Below are 19,851 nucleotides of genomic sequence, written 5' to 3' on the forward strand. Positions count from 1 at the left end.
TGCCAGCTAGATTAAAGTCTGACTTTGTTACATCAGCTGCAGAGTATTAATTATACATGTATTACTTATACATTTATTGTTTTAATTATACATTTATTACATTATACATGTATTATTTATATATTTATAACTTAGACTAGATTAATTATACATTTATTTTTATACATTTATTAATTATACATTTATTACTTGAATTATAAATATATTAATTATACATGTATTAATCATACATTTATTATTAATACATTTATTACTTACACATTTCCATAGTTTGTTTACTGATGTGGTGATGTTCCTCTATGATGTCTTATATCCATGGTATTTTTGTCTCCAAATAAGAGAACTCCTTAATTACATCAGACAGACTGAGTTATTAGACAGTTTTTTCTCACGGGTTAAACGTGTTTATTTTGACGGTTCTTTTTACAAACGAGCTCGTTTCAGACGAACCCCATCTGACACAAAGAAAACACTAGAACTTGTCTAAAACACGTGACATATGAATTACTAATATAATAAAAAACTGTGTCACGCGCCACTGACGCGCTATTTTGACTCTGGGTCAAATCGGTGACGTTTTAAACTTTCTTTTATTGATTAATCTCATTCTCCCATTGTTCTGTTTATCTTTGTCCGTTTGTTGACAGTGCCTTTTGATTGACGTCCACGGCAGCCAATAAGCGCCAATGTTTAGGTGGTTTGCCCAATCCCGTGGTGGAGATAGCGGGGCATGAGTCTGCTCTGACGTCACTACACTCTGGGTATTTCGTCCGAGGAGATTTATCATTAAAAGGTAATAGTTTATCATTAAAAGGCAATAGTTTATTATTAAAACTTAGTAGTTTATCATTAAAAGAAAATAGTTTATGTTTAAAACGTAATAGTTTATCATTAAAAGGTAATAGTTTATGATTAAACGGTAATAATTGTTCCATAAATATCCTTCCTGTCGTCACACTGCGTTGGATATTTTTGTTTAGGCTTTTCAAAAAATATCTTTACGTGTTAATATATTTGTTTGTATTATTTCAGTTTGTTTTTAGTCTCGCTTTGATTTCCTCATTAGTAGCACCCGAACCAAATGATATGGTGTTTTATTTATTTCTATATAATTTATAGTGTCTAAATCTTTACATCTGTCTGTTTTTTAGTTTAAAATAAATAAATGGATTATCAAATGATGAACTCTGACATTGTAATATTTTACTAAACATATTTATTTAATTATTAATTTGTTTATTTGTATTTATTTAGACTTGTATTCATATTTTATCGTTCATATTTGTATAATTTATTAATTTTCCATTTCCCTCCCCCGGGTGAAATGCCCCTCCCCCGGATGAAATGCCTGGGCTGTGTTCATCTGTGGCAGTCTCAGTTCTGAGCTACGAGGGACATCTGCGCCTCGAATCTGGGATAAATGGGCGAAAATGGGACAAAAACGACCTGAAATCAGCGAATATCCGCTCACAGATTTAAACCGGACGTTTTACCCCGGGATTAGCTCGTTAAATGTCCAAAATGGTGTGTTTTAAGAGTCTGGATTTGCAGAGAAAAGAGGCGGCCTGAAGCGGACTGCGCTTTAGCATTAGCATTAGCTCCAACACAAAAACATCATCTGAGCGGTTTATTTATCCGGGAAGTCTATAATATTTTCTTGTTTTATGCCCATTATATGTTCAAACTTAATTTACTGCTAAACTGCGCTGCTAACTGGACAATACTAGCTTGTGATTTGATCAGATTTACACATTATAACTGAGATTTCTGCATATTTTAGTGATGACAATAATTTATAATGGTTTATAGTAAATATTAACGTGTTTGGCTGACATTTGTACATAATTATTTTTCCGGTAAACGCACCGAGCTAGCGCATGTGGTGTTTTATCAATAATGTGCTATTTTAATGTGTGAAATCCAGGTTAATCTGGCACAAACAACGGGATTATAATCCAGATTATGGTATGTGTTTATAATCCACGTGCTGCGTGTGATTTCTATTTTTGTGGATAAATCGTTTAGTTTCATTTTTACCTGCGGAATTGTGAAGCTGTGATCAAATAATACTTAAGACCTCGATTAACATGATCTTTTTACGCATTCCTAATAAAGTTTAAGAGGTTTTTTTGGGGATTTAAATTTATTTTTGAAGCTGCAAGACTTTGGAGAAGACGATCTTGGACGCTACAGTTTGAACTGGACCGTGCTGTGCAGAGCCAAAACACACTCTTCAGGACTACCTTGGGTCGGTTGTTCTCAGAGCTCCGGTGTCTTTAGGACTTTGTTGGGCCAGTTGTTCTCAGAGCCCCGGTTTCTTCTGGATTTCGTGGGGCTGGTTGTTCTCGGATCCCCAGTTTCTTCTGGACTTCGTGGGGCCGGTTGTTCTCGGATCCCCAGTTTCTTCTGGACTTCGTGGGGCCGGTTGTTCCCAGAGCCCCAGTGTCTTCTGGACTTTGTGGGGCCCGTTGTTCGGAGCCCCGGTGTCTTCTGGACTTTCCTGTGGGTGTCCGGTGCGCCTGAGCCGCAATGGGGAGCCAGGGCAGCCCAGTGAAGAGCTACGACTACCTCCTGAAGTTTCTGCTGGTGGGAGACAGCGACGTGGGCAAAGGAGAGATCCTGGACAGTCTGCAGGACGGGTCAGCGGAGTCGCCCTACGCCTACAGCAGCGGTCAGTACAGCAGCAGTCAGAACAGCAGTCAGTACAGCAGCGGTCAGTACCGCAGTGGTCAGAAGAGGTCAGTGCAGGTCAGTATAGGTCAGTGGTCAGTGTTTCCCATAGATTTGTTAATATTATTATGGTTGAATTCTGTCACTACATATATTTAAAGCTCCTGTATCACACATGGAGTTTAAAACACAGTGGATCGCTTCCTGTATTACCACATGATGACATCACAAGGTGGAACAGAGTGTTTTCTATTTAAGAGAAGAACAGTCTAAATATGCAGGGTTTGTGTGTTAAACGTGTGAGTGAAACAAAACAGAGATGAGGAAACAGATCAGAGACCAGTGTCATTTCTTTTATGAGATAGTAAAAACAGGAAGGGGATGATGTGTTTTTTGTTCCTGATTTCTGCTCAGGGTTTCTCTATTTGGACATAGAACAGAAGTCAAATTCTAGCTTTGCAATAACATGACTTAGATTTTTACAAATCTTTTCCATTTTTGGCTCATTTTTGACAATTTTGGCTCAGATTCAGCTCATTTTGGCTCATCTTAGCTTGTTCAGTCAAATATGAATTGTCTTTGGTGTAAACATATTTAAATGAATTGAGTTTAAATGAGATCAGAATCAGACAAGTTTAAACAGAGTCTGAACCTGAGCGACCGGTTCACAAACGTGTCTGAGCATAGACCCGTGTACATGTTACATAGACTTATGTACATGTTATATAGACTCATGCACATGTTACAAAGACTCATGCACATTACAGACTTATGAACATCTTACATTGACTTATGAACATGTTAGATAGACTCAAGCACATGTTACATAGGCTCCTGCACATGTTAGATAGACTCGTGCACATGTTACACAGACTCGTGCACATGTTACACAGACTCGTGCACATGTTACACACACTCGTGCACATGTTGCACACACTCGTGCACATGTTGCACACACTCGTGCACATGTTACACACACTCGTGCACATGTTGCACACACTCGTGCACATGTTGCACACACTCGTGCACATGTTACACAGACTCGTGCACATGTTACACACACTCGTGCACATGTTGCACACACTCGTGCACATGTTGCACACAGACTCGTGCACATGTTACACACACTCGTGCACATGTTGCACACACTCGTGCACATGTTGCACACACTCGTGCACATGTTACACACACTCGTGCACATGTTACATAGACATATATGGAAACCTGAAAGAACAGCTGAAACCACTTACACACACATATAAATACATGTGCGCACATACATACACACACACACACACACAGGCATGTGTAGATGTGCAGATTATTAAAATAATTGTGACTTTTAAAATCAGTTTAAAGTCTTGATTTCAATAATTGTATAAAAGATGTTTTATAACTAGCTGTGTTTTTTTCACTCAAAATAAATGAATTTTTTTTTGTGTAAATATTCTCTGTCTATGAGATTTGAGTTGTATTAAACTTAATCTGTTTAAAGTCGATATGAGTTTTTTCATGGCCGATGAGCTCAATCTGTGGACATGTCTGACACAAATGTATGAATGAAACAGCTGTTGAGTTTTAATGGACGGGCTCATGTCATTGGGTTCATGAGATTTATATATTATTAAAACACATTTGTTTCACGTTTTTGCTGCAGGTATTGACTACAAAACCACCACAATCCTCCTGGACGGACGCAGAGTGAAGCTGGAGCTGTGGTGAGTGCGCTGCCCCCTTCTGGTCACACAGGTGTACTGTCAGTGCTGCTAAAGAGCCTCAACAACAAATTAACCTTAAAACCTGATAATAACACCTGTTTTAAATGTTATTTGAGACACAAACAGCATGTGTGAAACAGACAAACAAATAGACAAAGCAGCATCAGGTAAAAGATGAACAGGTGCAGTATGAAACTGTACTGGCAGAGGGAGCCCTGCTGCATGTCTCCCTGGAGATATTTTTTACTTATTCTGGAATAAATCCGAAATATCAGCTCACTTTAGACCACATGTGTCAAACTCAAGGCCTGCGGGCCAAATGTGGCCCCCCACATCATTTTATGTGGCCCTTGACAGGGTAAATTAAAAGATATGATGGTCTTAACTTGTCATTTTATCAAGAGATATGCCATTACACAGCCATATTTTACACCTATGCAAATGAATATGCAATATTTGTAACTTGAATAATTAATAAATACAGAAACAGTTAATTAAAAGCTAAAAAAGGAGTTACATTTATTTTACATCTGGCCCTTTGAGAGTAGCAATTTGGCTGATGTGGCCCTCAGTGAAAATGTGATTGACACCCCTGCTTTAGACAGTGGGCAACCTCTGGACCACAGGGGATGGTTCACTTTTATATTTATGTAATATATGTATATATAATACCTATACATCTGTATATAATACTTATTTATGTAATATTTATATATAATTATATCATATACACACACACTCTCACACACACACATATATGTATGTATGTGTGTGTACATATATGTATATACACACACTCATATATAGATATAGTTTAAGTATCATATTTATGTATATAAAATGCATATTTAATGTTTAAGCATCATTTTGACCACTGTCATCTCTTTTATGAGTTTATGATGATACAAAGAGCACCAGAATCTAATTTGTGGTGCCAGTATAGTCTAGGATGTTTTAGGCCCTGGGAGGCACCGTCTCCTAACCTTTGACGGTGTGTTATAGCATGAGTAGACTGAGCCATCATAGGGTGAGCGTGTTCTTAAACCCTGTTGTGTTTCTCAGGGACACTTCTGGACAGGGCCGGTTCTGTACCATCTTCAGGTCATACTCTCGCGGCGCTCAGGTGAGGATCTGGCCTCTGACCGTTGACCTCTGTCTTCATTCTCACACCCGTCACAATGATTACAATATGGATTTCACGTTCAGGGGCAGAATCAATCAGAAACAATCTCATGTTTTGTTTGTGTCCAGGGCATTTTGCTGGTCTATGATATCACAAACCGCTGGTCGTTTGATGGCATCGACCGGTGGATCAGAGAAATCGATGAGGTAAAATACATCTGTGGTCTTTGTCTATGTCTGAATCTCTGTGTCTACACGGGGCGCTATTTAGACTCACACATTTTTAGTGGTGTCTGAATGTCCTGTTGGTGAAAAATTGCTTTGCACCTTGAAAAGTAATGTCCAGCGCTGGTCACTTGAGCGGTTAATATAGACCACAGTGCACTGCAAGCATCATAAAAACCCCAGTGGACAGAGAAAGGACTTTAACTGGACAAAATGACTGAATGAAGCAAATAGAAGCTCTGGTTTATCTCGCACACATCAGACTGGCAGGTTGAGTCAGTAGACTTATATATATCTCCTCACCCTCTGCGGGTGGTCTCATCCCCTCTTTTTCCACGCTCGGGACCTCTGGGAGCTTGAGGGTTCTGCGCAGTATCTTTGTTGTTCCTAGTACTGCACTTTTCTGGACTGAGATGTCTGATGTTTTTCCTCCAGTTTGGGGGCCACTCCCCAAGTGCACTACTGATGCCTTCACCTTCCAGGTCTTTTCCAGCTCTTCTTTGAGCCCCTGGTATTTCTCTAGTTTCTCATGTTCCTTTTTTCTGACGTTCCCATCACTTGGTTCTGCGATGTCCACCACAATGGCTTTGCTCTGTTGTTTATCCACCACCACAATGTCTGGTTGGTTCGCCATCACCATTCTGTAAGTCTGTATCTGGAAGTCCCACAGAAGCTTGGCTCGATCATTCTCCACTACCTCTGGAGGTGTTTCCCACCTTGACCTTGGGGTCTGCAGTCCGTACTCTGCACAGATGTTTCTGTACACTATGCCCGTCACTTGGTTATGCCGCTCCATGTATGCTTTCCTTGCCAGCATCTATCACTCTGGTGCTCCAGGCCTCCTCCTGTGCAGCCAGGATGAGTGACTCTGTGTTGTCCTTCAGTCCAGCTTTCTCAAGCCATTGGTAGGATTTCTTGATATCAGCCACTTCAGTTATGTTCCGGTGGTATGTCCCATGCAGGGGCTTGTGCTCCCATGATGGTTCCTCCAGCACCTCTTCCTCTGCACTCCACTGTCTGAGACTTTTGCTGAGCACATCATCTGTTGGGGCCTTGTCCTTGATGTACTCACTAGTGCTCGGCCTGCTTCCTTATGGCTTAGCACCTCGGTGCTGGATTTGAGCTGGAACCCGCCATGCATGGTTAGGAGCTTTAACATCTGCAGTCTAAGGTATTTGGTCTCTCGCTCTCTCTCTCTCTCTCTCGCTCTCTCTCGCTCATCTCTCGCTCATCTGGTTTGTGGGTGTTGTAGTTTTTATCAAACAGCTGTAGGTCATGTGACTGCTACATTGTTTCCGCCACCGGTCAGGATGGTCAGATTCTCCAGGCGCAGCTGAAGCTTCTCCTCTTCCTGGTCGTTTGTGTATAGTCTGACTTCATATATTTATAGATGGGCAGTAAGAAGTCTATATTTTTTTGTAGTCCTCTCTGACCCCTGTTTTTCTCCATTTCCCAGCATGCCCCTGGAGTGCCCCGGATCCTGGTAGGTAACAGACTGCACCTGGCATTTAAGCGTCAGGTGCCAACTGAGCAGGCGCGGGCGTACGCAGAGAAGAACGGGATGACCTTCTTCGAGGTCAGTCCGCTGTGTAACTTCAACGTCATTGAGTCGTTCACGGAGCTGTCGCGAATCGTCCTAATGAGGCACGGCATGGAGAAGTTCTGGAGGCCAAACAGAGGTACTGCACCATCTCTCTGTGTCGGTGTTCAGAATGACTCTAACCCTGTCTCTGTGTCTGTTAATGTTCAGAATGATTCCTGTCTCTCTCTGTTAATGTTCAGAATGACTCTAACCCTGCCTCTCTGTATTAATGTTCAGAATGACTCTAACCCCGTCTCTCTGTGTATTAGTGTTCAGAATGACTCTAACCCCGCATCTCTCTGTGTCTGTTAGTGTTCAGTCTTCAGGACCTGTGCTGCCGGGCCATCGTCTCCTGCACTCCGGTTCACCTGATCGATAAACTCCCTCTGCCCGTCGCCATAAAGTCTCACCTCAAGTCCTTTTCGATGGCGAACGGCATGAACGCAGTGATGATGCATGGCCGTTCGTACTCACTCGCCAATCCCAATGCCGCATCCAAGGGAAACTCGCTCAAACGCTCCAAATCCATCCGACCGCCACAGAGCCCCCCCCAGAACTGCACCAGAAACAACTGCAAGATCTCATAACAGCACAGCATGAGGTACGTTTATGGGGGGGTGGGGTCTGGACTAAAGGGAAGAGTGAGGGGGGAGGAGGGGCGGGATCTAGAGGTAAAAGGAACCAGCTCCTAAAACTTGTGCTTATGATGTAATGATCTATATTTCTTCTTCTTTGAGCTGCATCTGTCACATTTAATCACACCGTAAATAACACCAGTTTTTCTTTGTCGTTTAAAGGTAATTTTGAACAAGTCACATTGGACCAGTTCTGGTTTTGTCTGGACTCTGTCGGAGCAAAGACTAATGGGTAAAACTGTCCACTTGGGCAGAGCCTTTAAACTGTGCCTCATGTAATCGCAGACACTACGTTTGAGACTCTCTTGTACAGATTTTTAACTGTGACATTGAACGCACCACAGCACACGGTTTATTCCAGTACTTTGTCTTTTTGCTCTATATAATATTTTCATGTGTTTTTTGCTATTTAAATGACCAATAAGCTATCACTGAGCACTACACACTCTGTCTGCCTAAAACACTACACACCTCTTCATATCTGTCTAAAAACATTACACACCTTTCCATATTTAAAAACACTACACACCTCTTATTATCTAAATACACTGCACACCTCTCCATATCTGTCTAATAACACTACACACCTCTTCATATCTAAACATTACACACCTCTTCATATCTAAAAACACTACACACCTTTTCATATCTAAAAACACTACACACCTCTCCATATCTAAAAACACCAGACACCTCTTTATATCTTAAAACCCTTGCACGTTTTGGAAGCAGCGACGAAAGCAAGAATCGTTGGCAACAAGATAAAAACGGGGAATTGGAAATACACAAAGAGTTTTTCTTCTTATTTGACGTGGGATTTTTAATGAATCTAGAAAACATCTCGTGAAGAGGCTGAAGTTTAACACATGTGGGATTGTGATTTTTCAAATTAACATTTCAATAGGATTTGAAGAGTTTCATGATATCATAGCCTCAGATGTTGTGCAGGGGGCAGTATAAGTCTTTATAACTTTGTAGAACTCTATAGAATTCTATCTCCAAACTTCTGCTCTTTAAACGTTGAACCGTCTCATCATTAGTTTGGGATCAGCTCCGCAAACTCGTCATATTTATGTTCTGTCTTAAAGTCTGACACACTCACGTCTTTAAGATGAAAAATGCCTCCACTTTATGAAGAGACAAAAAAAATCATTTCAGTTTATTTAAACTGGCAGAGAAGACCAGGACCGAACCAGGTCTAAACCAGGTCTAAACCAGGTCTAAACCAGGTCTAAACCAGGTCTAAACCAGGTCTAAACCAGGTCTAAACCAGGATTAATCCAGGACCTTGGTGAGGACGCTGTAAGCGCTGCCTTGTAACACACAAATGTTCTATCTCTTATTTCACTTTGAACATGTTTCTTCTGCTCATATTGTACAGTTTCTTTAAGGACCAAATCATCTTTCTACTTAAAGAGGAGATGTTCTGCAGACTCCATGTTCTACCTCTGTTCCTCATCAAAAACATGAAGAGGTTTCAGATGTCATCCATGTTTGCATAATCTACAGATCTCTCCTGGGCCCTATTTGAACCCTCATTATGGTTAGCAGTATAAGTCTGTACGAGGCTCCGCCCACAAGCCTAGATCATCCAGACTCCAACATGACAAATCTTCATAAATACACAAAAGCATGATATAAAACTGTACAGAGCAACTTTACAACCCTGATGTGATGGGCAGTAGTTTCATTAGTGGGATGCAGCTGATTGTGTTGTGATAGTGCTTTGAAGGGGGAATGATGTAACACAGAGAGCAAAGGGAGGGGTCAAAAACTAAAGTGAAACTTATAAAACATGTTAATACGTTGTTTTGGGTGAATATAGCATTTTCAAAACAATAAAAGGAAACCTCTGTGTTAAGTAAAAGACCTTGTAGAAATGTAATCCCCACTTTAAACATTGATTCATTTATTAAACTTCCAACATTCTCTCAAATTATTTACAAAGTTATTTACAGAACCATGGTGCTACAAACAAAAATTAATAATAATGAACAAAAAACTTTAAAATGATGAATCTGCCTCAGGAGCCTGTGTTTCTTAATGCAATAAAACTCACAACAAAACAATTAAAACATAAAAAACACAATCACAACCTCAACAATAAAAACACAATAAAACTCAATTATAAAAATCACAACAAAACTCAAATAACAACAAAACTCACAATAAAAATAAAACTCATGTTTTAGTCACAAACATGAATTTTCAAACTGTAAAAGACGTCACTTTAAGCAATACACATTTACATTCTACACAACGTTTAAATATTTTTTGTACATTTTGTCTGCAGTACTATGAAGTGACCACTAGTGGGCATGGTGTTCTGGGCTAGATCTACACTGCAAAGAATCATTTCTACATTTTTGTTAAAATGTATTTATCTTGATATGTGTAGTTTAAAATGTTAAAGCTGCACTATGTAACTTTTCTGGTAGAGGATCCACCACCTGCTCGTCTCCATGGAGACGTTATTGCTTTGCCTGTGGTTTTACAGTGTGGTAGTAAACGTATCTGTGTCCATGGAGACGAGCTGATGACTTTACCAGACCAAGTAACTGGTCACATCTGTGGAGAGACGACCTCGCTCACAGTAAGAATGCAGGTTTTTTAAGGTACTTAAAAAAAATATAAAAAAATAACACCTATTATTGAACAGATGTAAGGCAGATCAGTTTAATGCCATACTGTGGAACATTCTAGGTCCATCAATAACATCTTGATGGGAAAAGCAGGTTCTGGGACAAAGTTTTGAACATTTTGATCAGTTGTAAATTTGTGTAAAACTTATTTTCTTGGATTGTCATGAAAATGTACAAATATTTTGAAATGTCTGTGGACAGATTTGTATGATTTTTATTATGATGGTTATTATTATGATTATTTGTAATTCCACTTTATCTTGTTGCCAAGGTTTCACCTGTTAATTGTTTGCTGAGGCGGAGCTTGTATTTATATTGTAATGTTTTTCTGGCGTGTTGTTCGTTTCTGGAGACGAGACGCTGCTGTTGGACTGAGTCTGAGTCACACTTTAGTTAAATTATTGATTGTACAGCGACAGGAAGAAGGGGCGAAGGAGTATTTCACAATAAAAGTACTGAATGTAAAGAACAGTAGGCCTTTGTGTTTTTTAGCCTGATTTGCTTTGAACAAGACATGTCGTTCAAACATACCAGACTTATGCATGTCCTTGTGTCCTTATCCAAGGACACGTGAACATGAAGGTGCGTGAACGCAAGGGCACAAGAAGGTGAGAGTTCAAGAACGTGAGAACAAGAGTGCACAAGAACGCAAGACCACAAGGACACGAGAGCACAGGCACTTGAGAGCACAAGAAAATGAGAAGACGAAGACACGAGATCATGAGAATGTGAAAACACGAGAGTGCGAGGACACAAGAGTGTGAGAACATTAAGACACAAGAACACAATGACACAAGAACACGAAAACACTAGTTTTTGTGTCTAGTGCGAAAGCATGAGAACGTAAAAGCATGAGAACTTGATAGAATAAGAATGCGAGAACATAAGATAGAAATAAAGAATGATAAATCTGGTTCCAACCCTGGAACTGACCCTCTTTATACTCTGTATATGTAATGTACACACGTGAACAAAATTGTTGGTACCCTTCGATTAATGAAAGAAAAACTCACAATGGTCACAGAAAAAACTTGAATCTGACAAAAGTAATAAATAAAATTCTATGAAATTTAACCAATGAAACTCAGACATTGCTTTTCAATCATGCTTCAACAGAATTATTAAAAAGAAAATAAACGCATGAAACAGGCCTGGAGAAAGATGATGGTACCCCTAAAAAAGACTGAAAATAATACGACCAAAGGGACATGTTAATCCAAGGTGTGTCCACTAATTAGCATCGCAGGTGTCTGCAATCTTGTAATGAGTCAGTGGACCTATATACAGGGCTACAGGTCGTAGACAGTTTGGTGACATGGTGTGTACCACACTCAACATGGACCAGAGGAAGCAAAGCAAAGGAAAGAGTTGTCTCAGGAGATTAGAAAGAAAATTATAGACAAGCATGTTAAAGGTAAAGGCTGTAAGACCATCTCCAAGCAGCTTCACGCTCCTGTGATCATAGCTGCACATATTCAGAAATTTAAGATCCATGGGATTGTAGCCAACCTCCCTGGATGTGGCCACAGGAGAAACATTGATGATAAATCAAAGAGACGGATAATATGAATGGTAACAAAAGAGCCCAGAAAAACTTCTAAAGAGATTAAAGCTGAACTTCAAGCTCAAGGAACATCAGTGTCAGATTGCACCATCTATCATTGTTTGAGCCAAAGTGGATTTAATGGGAGACGACCGAGGAGGACACCATTGTCGAAAACAAATTATAAAAAAGCCAGATTGGAATTTGCCAAACTGCATGTTGACAAGCCACAAAGCTTCTGGGAGAATGTCCTATGGACAGATGAGACAAAAATGGAACTTTTTGCCAAAGCACATCAGCATTTCATTGAATTTTTATTCATTATTACTTTTGTCAGATTCAAGTTATTTCTGTGACCATTGTGAGATTTTCTTTCATTAACTGTAAGGTACCACTAATATTGTCCGTGTGTATATAATCTTTATATACTCTTTATGCATTCTATGTTCATAAATGAGCCCCTGATGCATCAATAGAAAGTCAAAGTAACTATGTTTTGTGTTATAATTTTAGTCTAAATTAACAGAATGGGAACTCGAGGACACTACAGCCTGAGAACGCAAAGACACAAGAATGTGAGGACACGAGCGCAAGAACAGGAAAACGTGAGGATACAAGAGCACGACAACACAAGGATACAAGAAAGCAAGGGTACAAAAGCATGAAAACGTGAGGACACGGGAACATGACAGCGTGAGGACAGGAGAGCGTGAGGACAAGAGCCAGCTGAACCAGGACCAGGACAGATTCAGGGACTTGGAAAATGTGGAGACTCCTGAAAATTGTTTTACTCTGTATATGTAATGTATATATCCTGTGTATACTCTGTATATGTTCACGTGTGCGTGAGCTGTTTTTTCTTAACTGTGCAGTTAATCACATCCTTGTTTTCCTTAAACTAACTGTACTCTATACAACTGTACAGAATACAGTTACTCTTTTAGAGTATTCAGAAAATGTCCTGAGTACATGTCCTCTCAGTACAGTGGGTCTCCTGTGCGGTTGTAGGGGCAGGAGCCTGTTTTCTCAGCTCCTTTAAGCTCTTCAGTGACACAGTTTTAAGACAAAGTTCAAAAGTACACAAAACAAATAAACATTAATCTTTATTAAGTGTCTGTAAACATCTGCATAAAACACTGAGCTCTGGTTCAACACAAACAGCAGGTTGGAGGTACATGTCGTCTATACACACAGTCACCATGGCAACGTCACAACCATTTTGAAGTAACATGACGGAGGATTGTGAGATTGTGACTGCCCAATGACCCCATGACCCCATGACCCTGATTGTCACAAAAGAAGGAAAACTGGCCACACATGACAAACATGCGACTTAAAAGGATTAACTGTTCATATTATAATGATTCATTTGAATGAAACGCTGGGCCAGGGGAGGGGCCTGGTGAGGGGACGGACGGGTAAAAAACAAATCTCATAAATTTACAGATGGTAGCTTTAAATCAAACTGTTCAGATCTTTAACCATTTTCTAGTTGTTTCTTCTCATTGAGCCTCTGAAGCCTCTGTATTTGGAGGGAGTCATGTTTGAGTTGTTGAGTTGAGCTCAGTCACACAGGAGGAGGTCGGAGTAGAGCCGCTGCCCCTCCATGGGGAGCCGAGCAGCTAAGGCATGGGCATCTGTTCAGGATGCCTCCTGGACGCCTCCCTAGGGAGGTATTCCCACCAGGAGGAGGCCCCGCGGAAGACCCAGGACATGCTGGAAGGACTGTCTCTCAACTAGGAATGCCGTGGCGTCCCGCCGGAGGAGCTGGAGGATGTGTCTGGAGTGAAATAGACGAAAAAGGGAAGTGAAGTTTAGCTTCAGCTCATGGATTTGTCCTTGCAGCCTCCAGGAGCTAGGAGTTCTCTTGTTGAGACCACCTCACTACAGCGGCTCTGCTCTTCTCTCTGGAATGAAATATATAAATTGAAAAATAAAATATTTATTGATCAAAATGTTTATAAAAAAAACTCACCAGTGTTTATAAAAGCACAGTAGACACAGAATTAAACATTAATACATTTAGACCAGTGTTTAGTGTTTGATGCAATCCTCTGGCGCAAAATAACTTCATGTTTTTGTGGCGAGTTGAGTCGTTATCACGCAGGCCTACGTTATCACGCTCATCTTGAGATGACGCAGGCCTACGTGCATCCCAAACACATCAGTCTGATGTATGTGTATAAATGCACGAGGGAAACAGACACAGTCCGGTCTGAAAACACGTGACTCCGCCTCCGTTAAGCGCGTCTTATTTCACATAATCGTTGATGGTTTTTATATATGTGTGTGTGTGTGTGTGGGGGGGGGGTTGGGGTGTGTGTGTGTGTGTGTGTGTGTGTGTGTGTGTGTGTGGTTTGCGTGTAACGGCACTGACCGCGGTCTATGAGGCCCCGGGCACGAGCACATCCGAGCCTCCGGGACACGGGTCTTCATCTTTCTCTTCCTCTTCCTCACAGCATGTAGATGATGTAGGAGAGGAAGACCAGGCCCATGATGGCGAAAAACATCAGCATCAGAATGTCCACCATGATGAAATAGAGAAACACAGCGAGGGAAACAGAGAAACAGAGATGGAAACAGAGAGAACGAAACAAAGAGAAGTAAACAGAGTCACAGAGGGAGCGGCACAAAAGGAGCCGGAGCCGGAGGAAGAGCCGGAGACAGAGACAGAGCCGGGGCAGAGGACTGGAGGAGAGTAGGGAGCTTACGTCAGGGCGCACGCCCCGCCCACTCTATCCTCTGTCTTCAGAGAAACGAGAGAATAAAAGGTTATCGAATCTGAACGAAAATATGACGATTATGTGAAAAATAATAGGCGAAGAAGGACAGATTTCATATTGTGATGTAAATGTAACTGCACGAGGCCTAATGCAATGTAACTGCAACGGCCCAAATGTAATGGCACTGAATATATTTACTCTTACATCAAGCTGAATCTCTCCTGAATCATGTAGTATTGATACGCTGGGGGTGTTCTACATGTGTCTCTATGGCAGAATGTTCAACAGTTTCCATGTTGACACAGTGGCACATTAGCAAACACTGTCAGTTTAAAGATCGTCTAAATCCACTCTGTATTTTTCCCTTTCAAATGACACTTTCAGAATCAATCCGAGTTTGATTTTACACAAAAAGGTGAGAGTGACTCATTGAAAAACTGTTGCTAATGCTAATGCTAGCTAGCTTGTGACTGTAATGTTTTTTGAGAGGGCCTTGTTTAACGGCACAGATCACCTATTGTAGTTCAGATAAATACATTTTTTCTGGTAAGAGTGTGGTAAAGCTCAGATTAAAGTCTGACTTCAGCAACAGAGCTTCAGATAGAGCAGTGCCTACAGTTAGCATCACACCACCAAGGAACGTTGATAACATCATCTGCAGACTCAGATGTGCAGTGAGCACTCGGCTCTAATCACAAATAGAAATGATCAGGTTGAACATTTGTCAAATTTCCTCTTTGACATTTTGTATTAAATTATGAATTGTGCAATCAACAGTGCCCTCTTCTGGCAGTACGACGTGATCACGTTCACTCTCCATGAATGACACAGACACCGTGTGAGAAAAATGAGGTTTTATTGAATCTGCAGAATCATGGGTTTGAAACACGGTGACAGTGAGACCAGGACCGTGATGTAAATGTTTATGTCATCAGATTATGTCATCATCAGATTATGTCATTAAAAAAACACAAATATATGAAAGTAATGAAAATGGAACGCACAAAAACGGGGTTACATCTCTACAAAGTCGAGCATTTTAAACCAGGAAGGATGTCGTTTCAGAAGGAGTTACAGTTACAGATGTCAAGAGAGGGAAAAGTTACAGTGATGTCAGAGGGGGACGAGTTTACAGTGATGTCAGAGGGGAGGGTGAAACATGACGGGGTTTAATGAGATGCTTTTGAGTCTCAGAACACAGCGATATCTGGAGAAAGTGTTAATATCTCGACTATTTTTGAAGTCTAAACGTTCTCCTGCCTCGACGGAGCTACGTTTTTCAAAATCAACAGAACCACAGAACCTCGGCTTCAGTTTCACTTCATCCAGACAAACGACAAACCTTTTGAATTAGGAATGAGCAAATACTTTAAGAGATCCCCAAACGATTGTTCTTTAGTTTGGTCTATTTCACCAACACAATTCAAAATCCATTTTCCACATGATGACATCATAAAGTGTCATGTTTTTATGCACCTTTAAAAGCAAATGAAAAAAAAAAAAAAAAATCACCCTAACTTTCACGTATACTCTCAAAAATATCAGAACCACTATTTTACGTATGCAGCCACTTCTCCGAGCACACCACAGTAAAACGATTCCCAACTCTTCAAAACGATACATGTAAAACGATTCCCAACTCCTCAAAACGATACATGTAAGAGCAGAGTCCCCGGCTTCATGTAGAGCCACTTTTTTATTAAAAAAGTTGAACATTTGAGCCCAAACCCCAAAGACACGTGTGCGTCGTGTGATCACTTTTACACCACTACACAAAGTATTTAAAAGTGAAGTATTTTTACTCACAGAACTGCAGTAAAACGGCTAAAACAGCTCCTCTGTGAATTACCAGCAAAATAAATGATTTCACCAACACCTTTACATTTCAGTGTTATTATGGTTATTTGCAATTAATAAAGGTAAAGCTGCACTATGCAATTTTTCGGGTGGGAGGGAGTCAGATCTGTGGAAAGATGACCTCACTCAAAGTAAAGGTGGATGTTTTTACATGTATTTTTGAGTAGTAAAAGACACCATGTTTTTATACGGGCTGCTGTGAGTGTGACCGGCCGGAGTCGAAGGAGCAGGAAGTGCGCCCATGATCACTTCCTGTTTGGAATGCGGCGACTAGCAGGTTAGACTTTATATAAATGGACATAGCGATGATGTAACTGAATAAATGATTTGTAACTTGCAACATTCAGCCAAAACAATAACATCTCCATAGAGACGAGCAGGTGGCAGATCCTCCATCACAAAAGTCACATAGTGCAGCTTTAATATTTATAAGACTTTATTATTCTTATTATTTGCAGCTAGCTTAGCTTCAAACGCCACTAGCTCCATCTGTCGTTGATTTAATACTAAGGGGAGAGCTTTAAAATGTCTGATTCTGGCCATTAATTTTAAAAACACGACTAGTAAAAATCAAAGTCACAGCAAAGATGTGAACCCACAACTCTAGAAATCAAAGGAATGTGAAGACTACAGTATGGCGTTGTGCTTGGCCCCGCCCTCTACACGCGATGTGTGCTTGGCCCTGCCCTTTACACACAGCATGCCCTGTCTGTGGTCTCTACATGTGTCCAGTCTGTGGTCATCTGAAAGGTCCAGTCTGGTCCAGTCTGTGGTCATCTGAAAGGTCCACTGGGTCACTCTAACGACAACCTGCTTCAGTTTAAATCTCTTGTTGATGATGATTTATCTGAGGAAAGGTAAAGTGACCGAGCGTCCTTTTAAAATGCCCCATGAGCGCCTCTAGAGGTCATTTTGTGGAACAGTTTAAGTCGCATCTTTCTCCAATCAATAAATTCATAGATCTGTTCGACAGCGTGCGTCTAAAGACGACGGTGGTGTATCGGCACTAACTTAAGGTGGCATTTCCAGTGAGGCTGTTTAAAGGTGGACTGTCCCTTAAACGTGTCCCTGATGCCTCGAGCGTCGGCTCGTACTCTACATGTTCCAGTTTTATTACCCAGAATGCAGTGCTGAAGTCCTATTTGTCCACATATAAATATATTAAAAACTCTTGGATTATATCGAAGTGGCTTTTTATCGAGAAAATGCTCAAAGGAAAGTACAACTCAAACTAAAGTTCAGACACAGTTTTTTTTCACTGCTGACAGACACGTCCCTTTAAGAACTGTGCAAATGATTTTAGCGAGCACGCAAGAATGCTTTAAAGGAGCACTATGGAACTTTCTGTAGCGGAGGGCCTGGAATGTTCCACAGTATGACATTAAACTAATTTCCAAAAAGGCAAGCAGATGACAGCACCAGGCCAAGTTACAGGTCAGATCTGTGGAGAGGCAACCCCAGTAGTTTTGAGCAGTAAAAGCAGCTGTAACTGAAGAAAATGCAAAGTGGATACAGTTAATGCCACACTGAGGAACATTTCAAGCACAGCAACAGCATTTCCATAGAGACGAACCCAATAAAAAGTTCCATAGTGCTGTTTTAAAATGTTAGCACAGCATGTTTCTAATCGGTGAAATTTACTATGAAGATTTAAACGACTTTGCCTCTGTGTTCAAACCTCACATGTTCAGTGACATCATGAGTTTGAGCTTGTCCCTAAGCACCAGGCTCCAAACCGGCTCAGAGCGTCTGCACAGAGCGCCCCCTATGGTAAGATCAAGAATTACACATTTTCTATGATATGATCTGCCCCAGTTTAGTTTGTGCAAGGGGGAGTGATCGCTTTACATTTAAACATGCACTATGCAGCTTTTTGTTTGGGGGTTCATCACTTGCTCGTTTCTATGGATACGTCATTGCTTTGCCTGGAATGTTCCACAGTATGATATTAAACAGCTCTACTTTACATGGATTAAAGTGAGATCTGCACACACCTGGAACTCGGCCTGTTGGTCTCCACAAAGGTGAAAGGTTTAATGCCACACTGTGAAACACTGTCTCCATAGAGACAAGCATCTGACAGATCCTCCACCATAAAAGTTACACACTGCACCTTTAAAGAGAGAATTAAAATATATATGAGATGTTTATGGTCCATACAAGATGCAGACCGCAGCCCCCACCCACAGAAGACACAAAGAGAGAGTTATGAGGGACTGGGTGAGCAGGGCTAAGGAGGAGGAGGAGGAGGAAGAGGACTAGGAAAAGGAGGAGAAGAGGGCATTAACAAAATAGTATAAAAAAAAAAAAAAAAATCAATCAAATGCGGCTTTAAGATGGAGATGGCACTGGGCGTTTCCTCCTGTCGACTCTGGCGTCTCTGTGGCGTCTGCGTCTCATATCTGCTCCACGTAGTTGGAGGGGAGCATGCCCACTTGGCCCGTGCGCTCCACACAGCCGTGCATCCAGCCCTCGTCGATCTGCTGAGCGCCAACGATCACGTCCCCATCCATGAAAGACACCTCATCGTCATCGGCCGCAGCGTAGTCGTAAAGCGCCCGGTATCGTTTCTGCAACAAAGAAATTAGTTAAAGAGAGGGTGTGGTGTTTACCTCTACAGGGTATTAAAGAGGGAGTATTTACCTCTACGGGGTATTAAAGAGGGAGTATTTACCTCTATGGGGTATTAAAGAGGGAGTATTTACCTCTACGGGGTATTAAAGAGGAGATATTTACCTCTATGGGGTATTAAAGAGGGAGTATTTACCTCTACGGGGTATTAAAGAGGAGATATTTACCTCTATGGGGTATTAAAGAGGGAGTATTTACCTCTACGGGGTATTAAAGAGGAGATATTTACCTCTATGGGGCATTAAAGAGGGGGTATTTATTTCTACAGGGTATTAAAGAGGGGGTATTTACTTCTATGGGGTATTTGAGATGTGTTTAAGACGTGTCTCAAAATGAGTCTCAAAGATGTTTTAAACACGTTAAAGTCAAAGTCAGTTTTCTCTGCCAATCTTAGTTCGAGCTCATTACGTCACAACAGGACGTCTCTTAAACATGTTTTAAACATGTCTCACACACGTCTTAAACATGTTTTAAACATGTCTCACACACGTCTTAAACATGTT

General features: G+C 40.9%; 2 protein-coding genes across 2 annotated transcripts in view; one reads left to right on the top strand and one right to left on the bottom strand.

Annotated features, from left to right (window-relative positions):
* The first annotated feature begins 1,869 nt into the window (after positions 1–1,869).
* On the top strand, positions 1,870–8,735 carry rab40c (RAB40c, member RAS oncogene family). The gene is made up of 8 exons (XM_033970976.2): positions 1,870–2,427; positions 2,525–2,671; positions 4,328–4,388; positions 5,451–5,511; positions 5,640–5,717; positions 7,192–7,414; positions 7,630–7,918; positions 8,115–8,735. The coding sequence occupies exons 2-7, from the start codon at positions 2,530–2,532 to the stop codon at positions 7,902–7,904; spliced, it is 840 nt and encodes a 279-aa protein (XP_033826867.1). The 5' UTR covers positions 1,870–2,427; positions 2,525–2,529; the 3' UTR covers positions 7,905–7,918; positions 8,115–8,735.
* Positions 8,736–15,699: 6,964 nt separating this feature from the next.
* The window catches only part of lasp1 (LIM and SH3 protein 1), a 33,221-nt gene continuing 29,069 nt past the window's right edge, over positions 15,700–19,851 (bottom strand). Inside the window, exon 7 of the mRNA XM_033971494.2 lies at positions 15,700–19,287. Coding sequence (XP_033827385.1) covers positions 19,114–19,287 — 174 coding nt within the window. The 3' untranslated portion in view covers positions 15,700–19,113. The remainder of the gene's footprint in view (positions 19,288–19,851) is intronic.

This window comes from Periophthalmus magnuspinnatus, chromosome 8 (genome assembly GCF_009829125.3).
Source record: "Periophthalmus magnuspinnatus isolate fPerMag1 chromosome 8, fPerMag1.2.pri, whole genome shotgun sequence".
Classification (NCBI taxonomy): Eukaryota; Metazoa; Chordata; class Actinopteri; order Gobiiformes; family Gobiidae; genus Periophthalmus; species Periophthalmus magnuspinnatus.

Coding starts and splice junctions, on each gene's coding strand:
- rab40c (XM_033970976.2), top strand. CDS start 2,530: ATGGGGAGCCAGGGCAGCCCAGTGAAGAGCTACGACTACCTCCTGAAG. Junction 4,389..5,450: donor AGAGTGAAGCTGGAGCTGTG/GTGAGTGCGCTG, acceptor TGTGTTTCTCAG/GGACACTTCTGGACAGGGCC. Junction 5,718..7,191: donor GGATCAGAGAAATCGATGAG/GTAAAATACATC, acceptor TCCATTTCCCAG/CATGCCCCTGGAGTGCCCCG.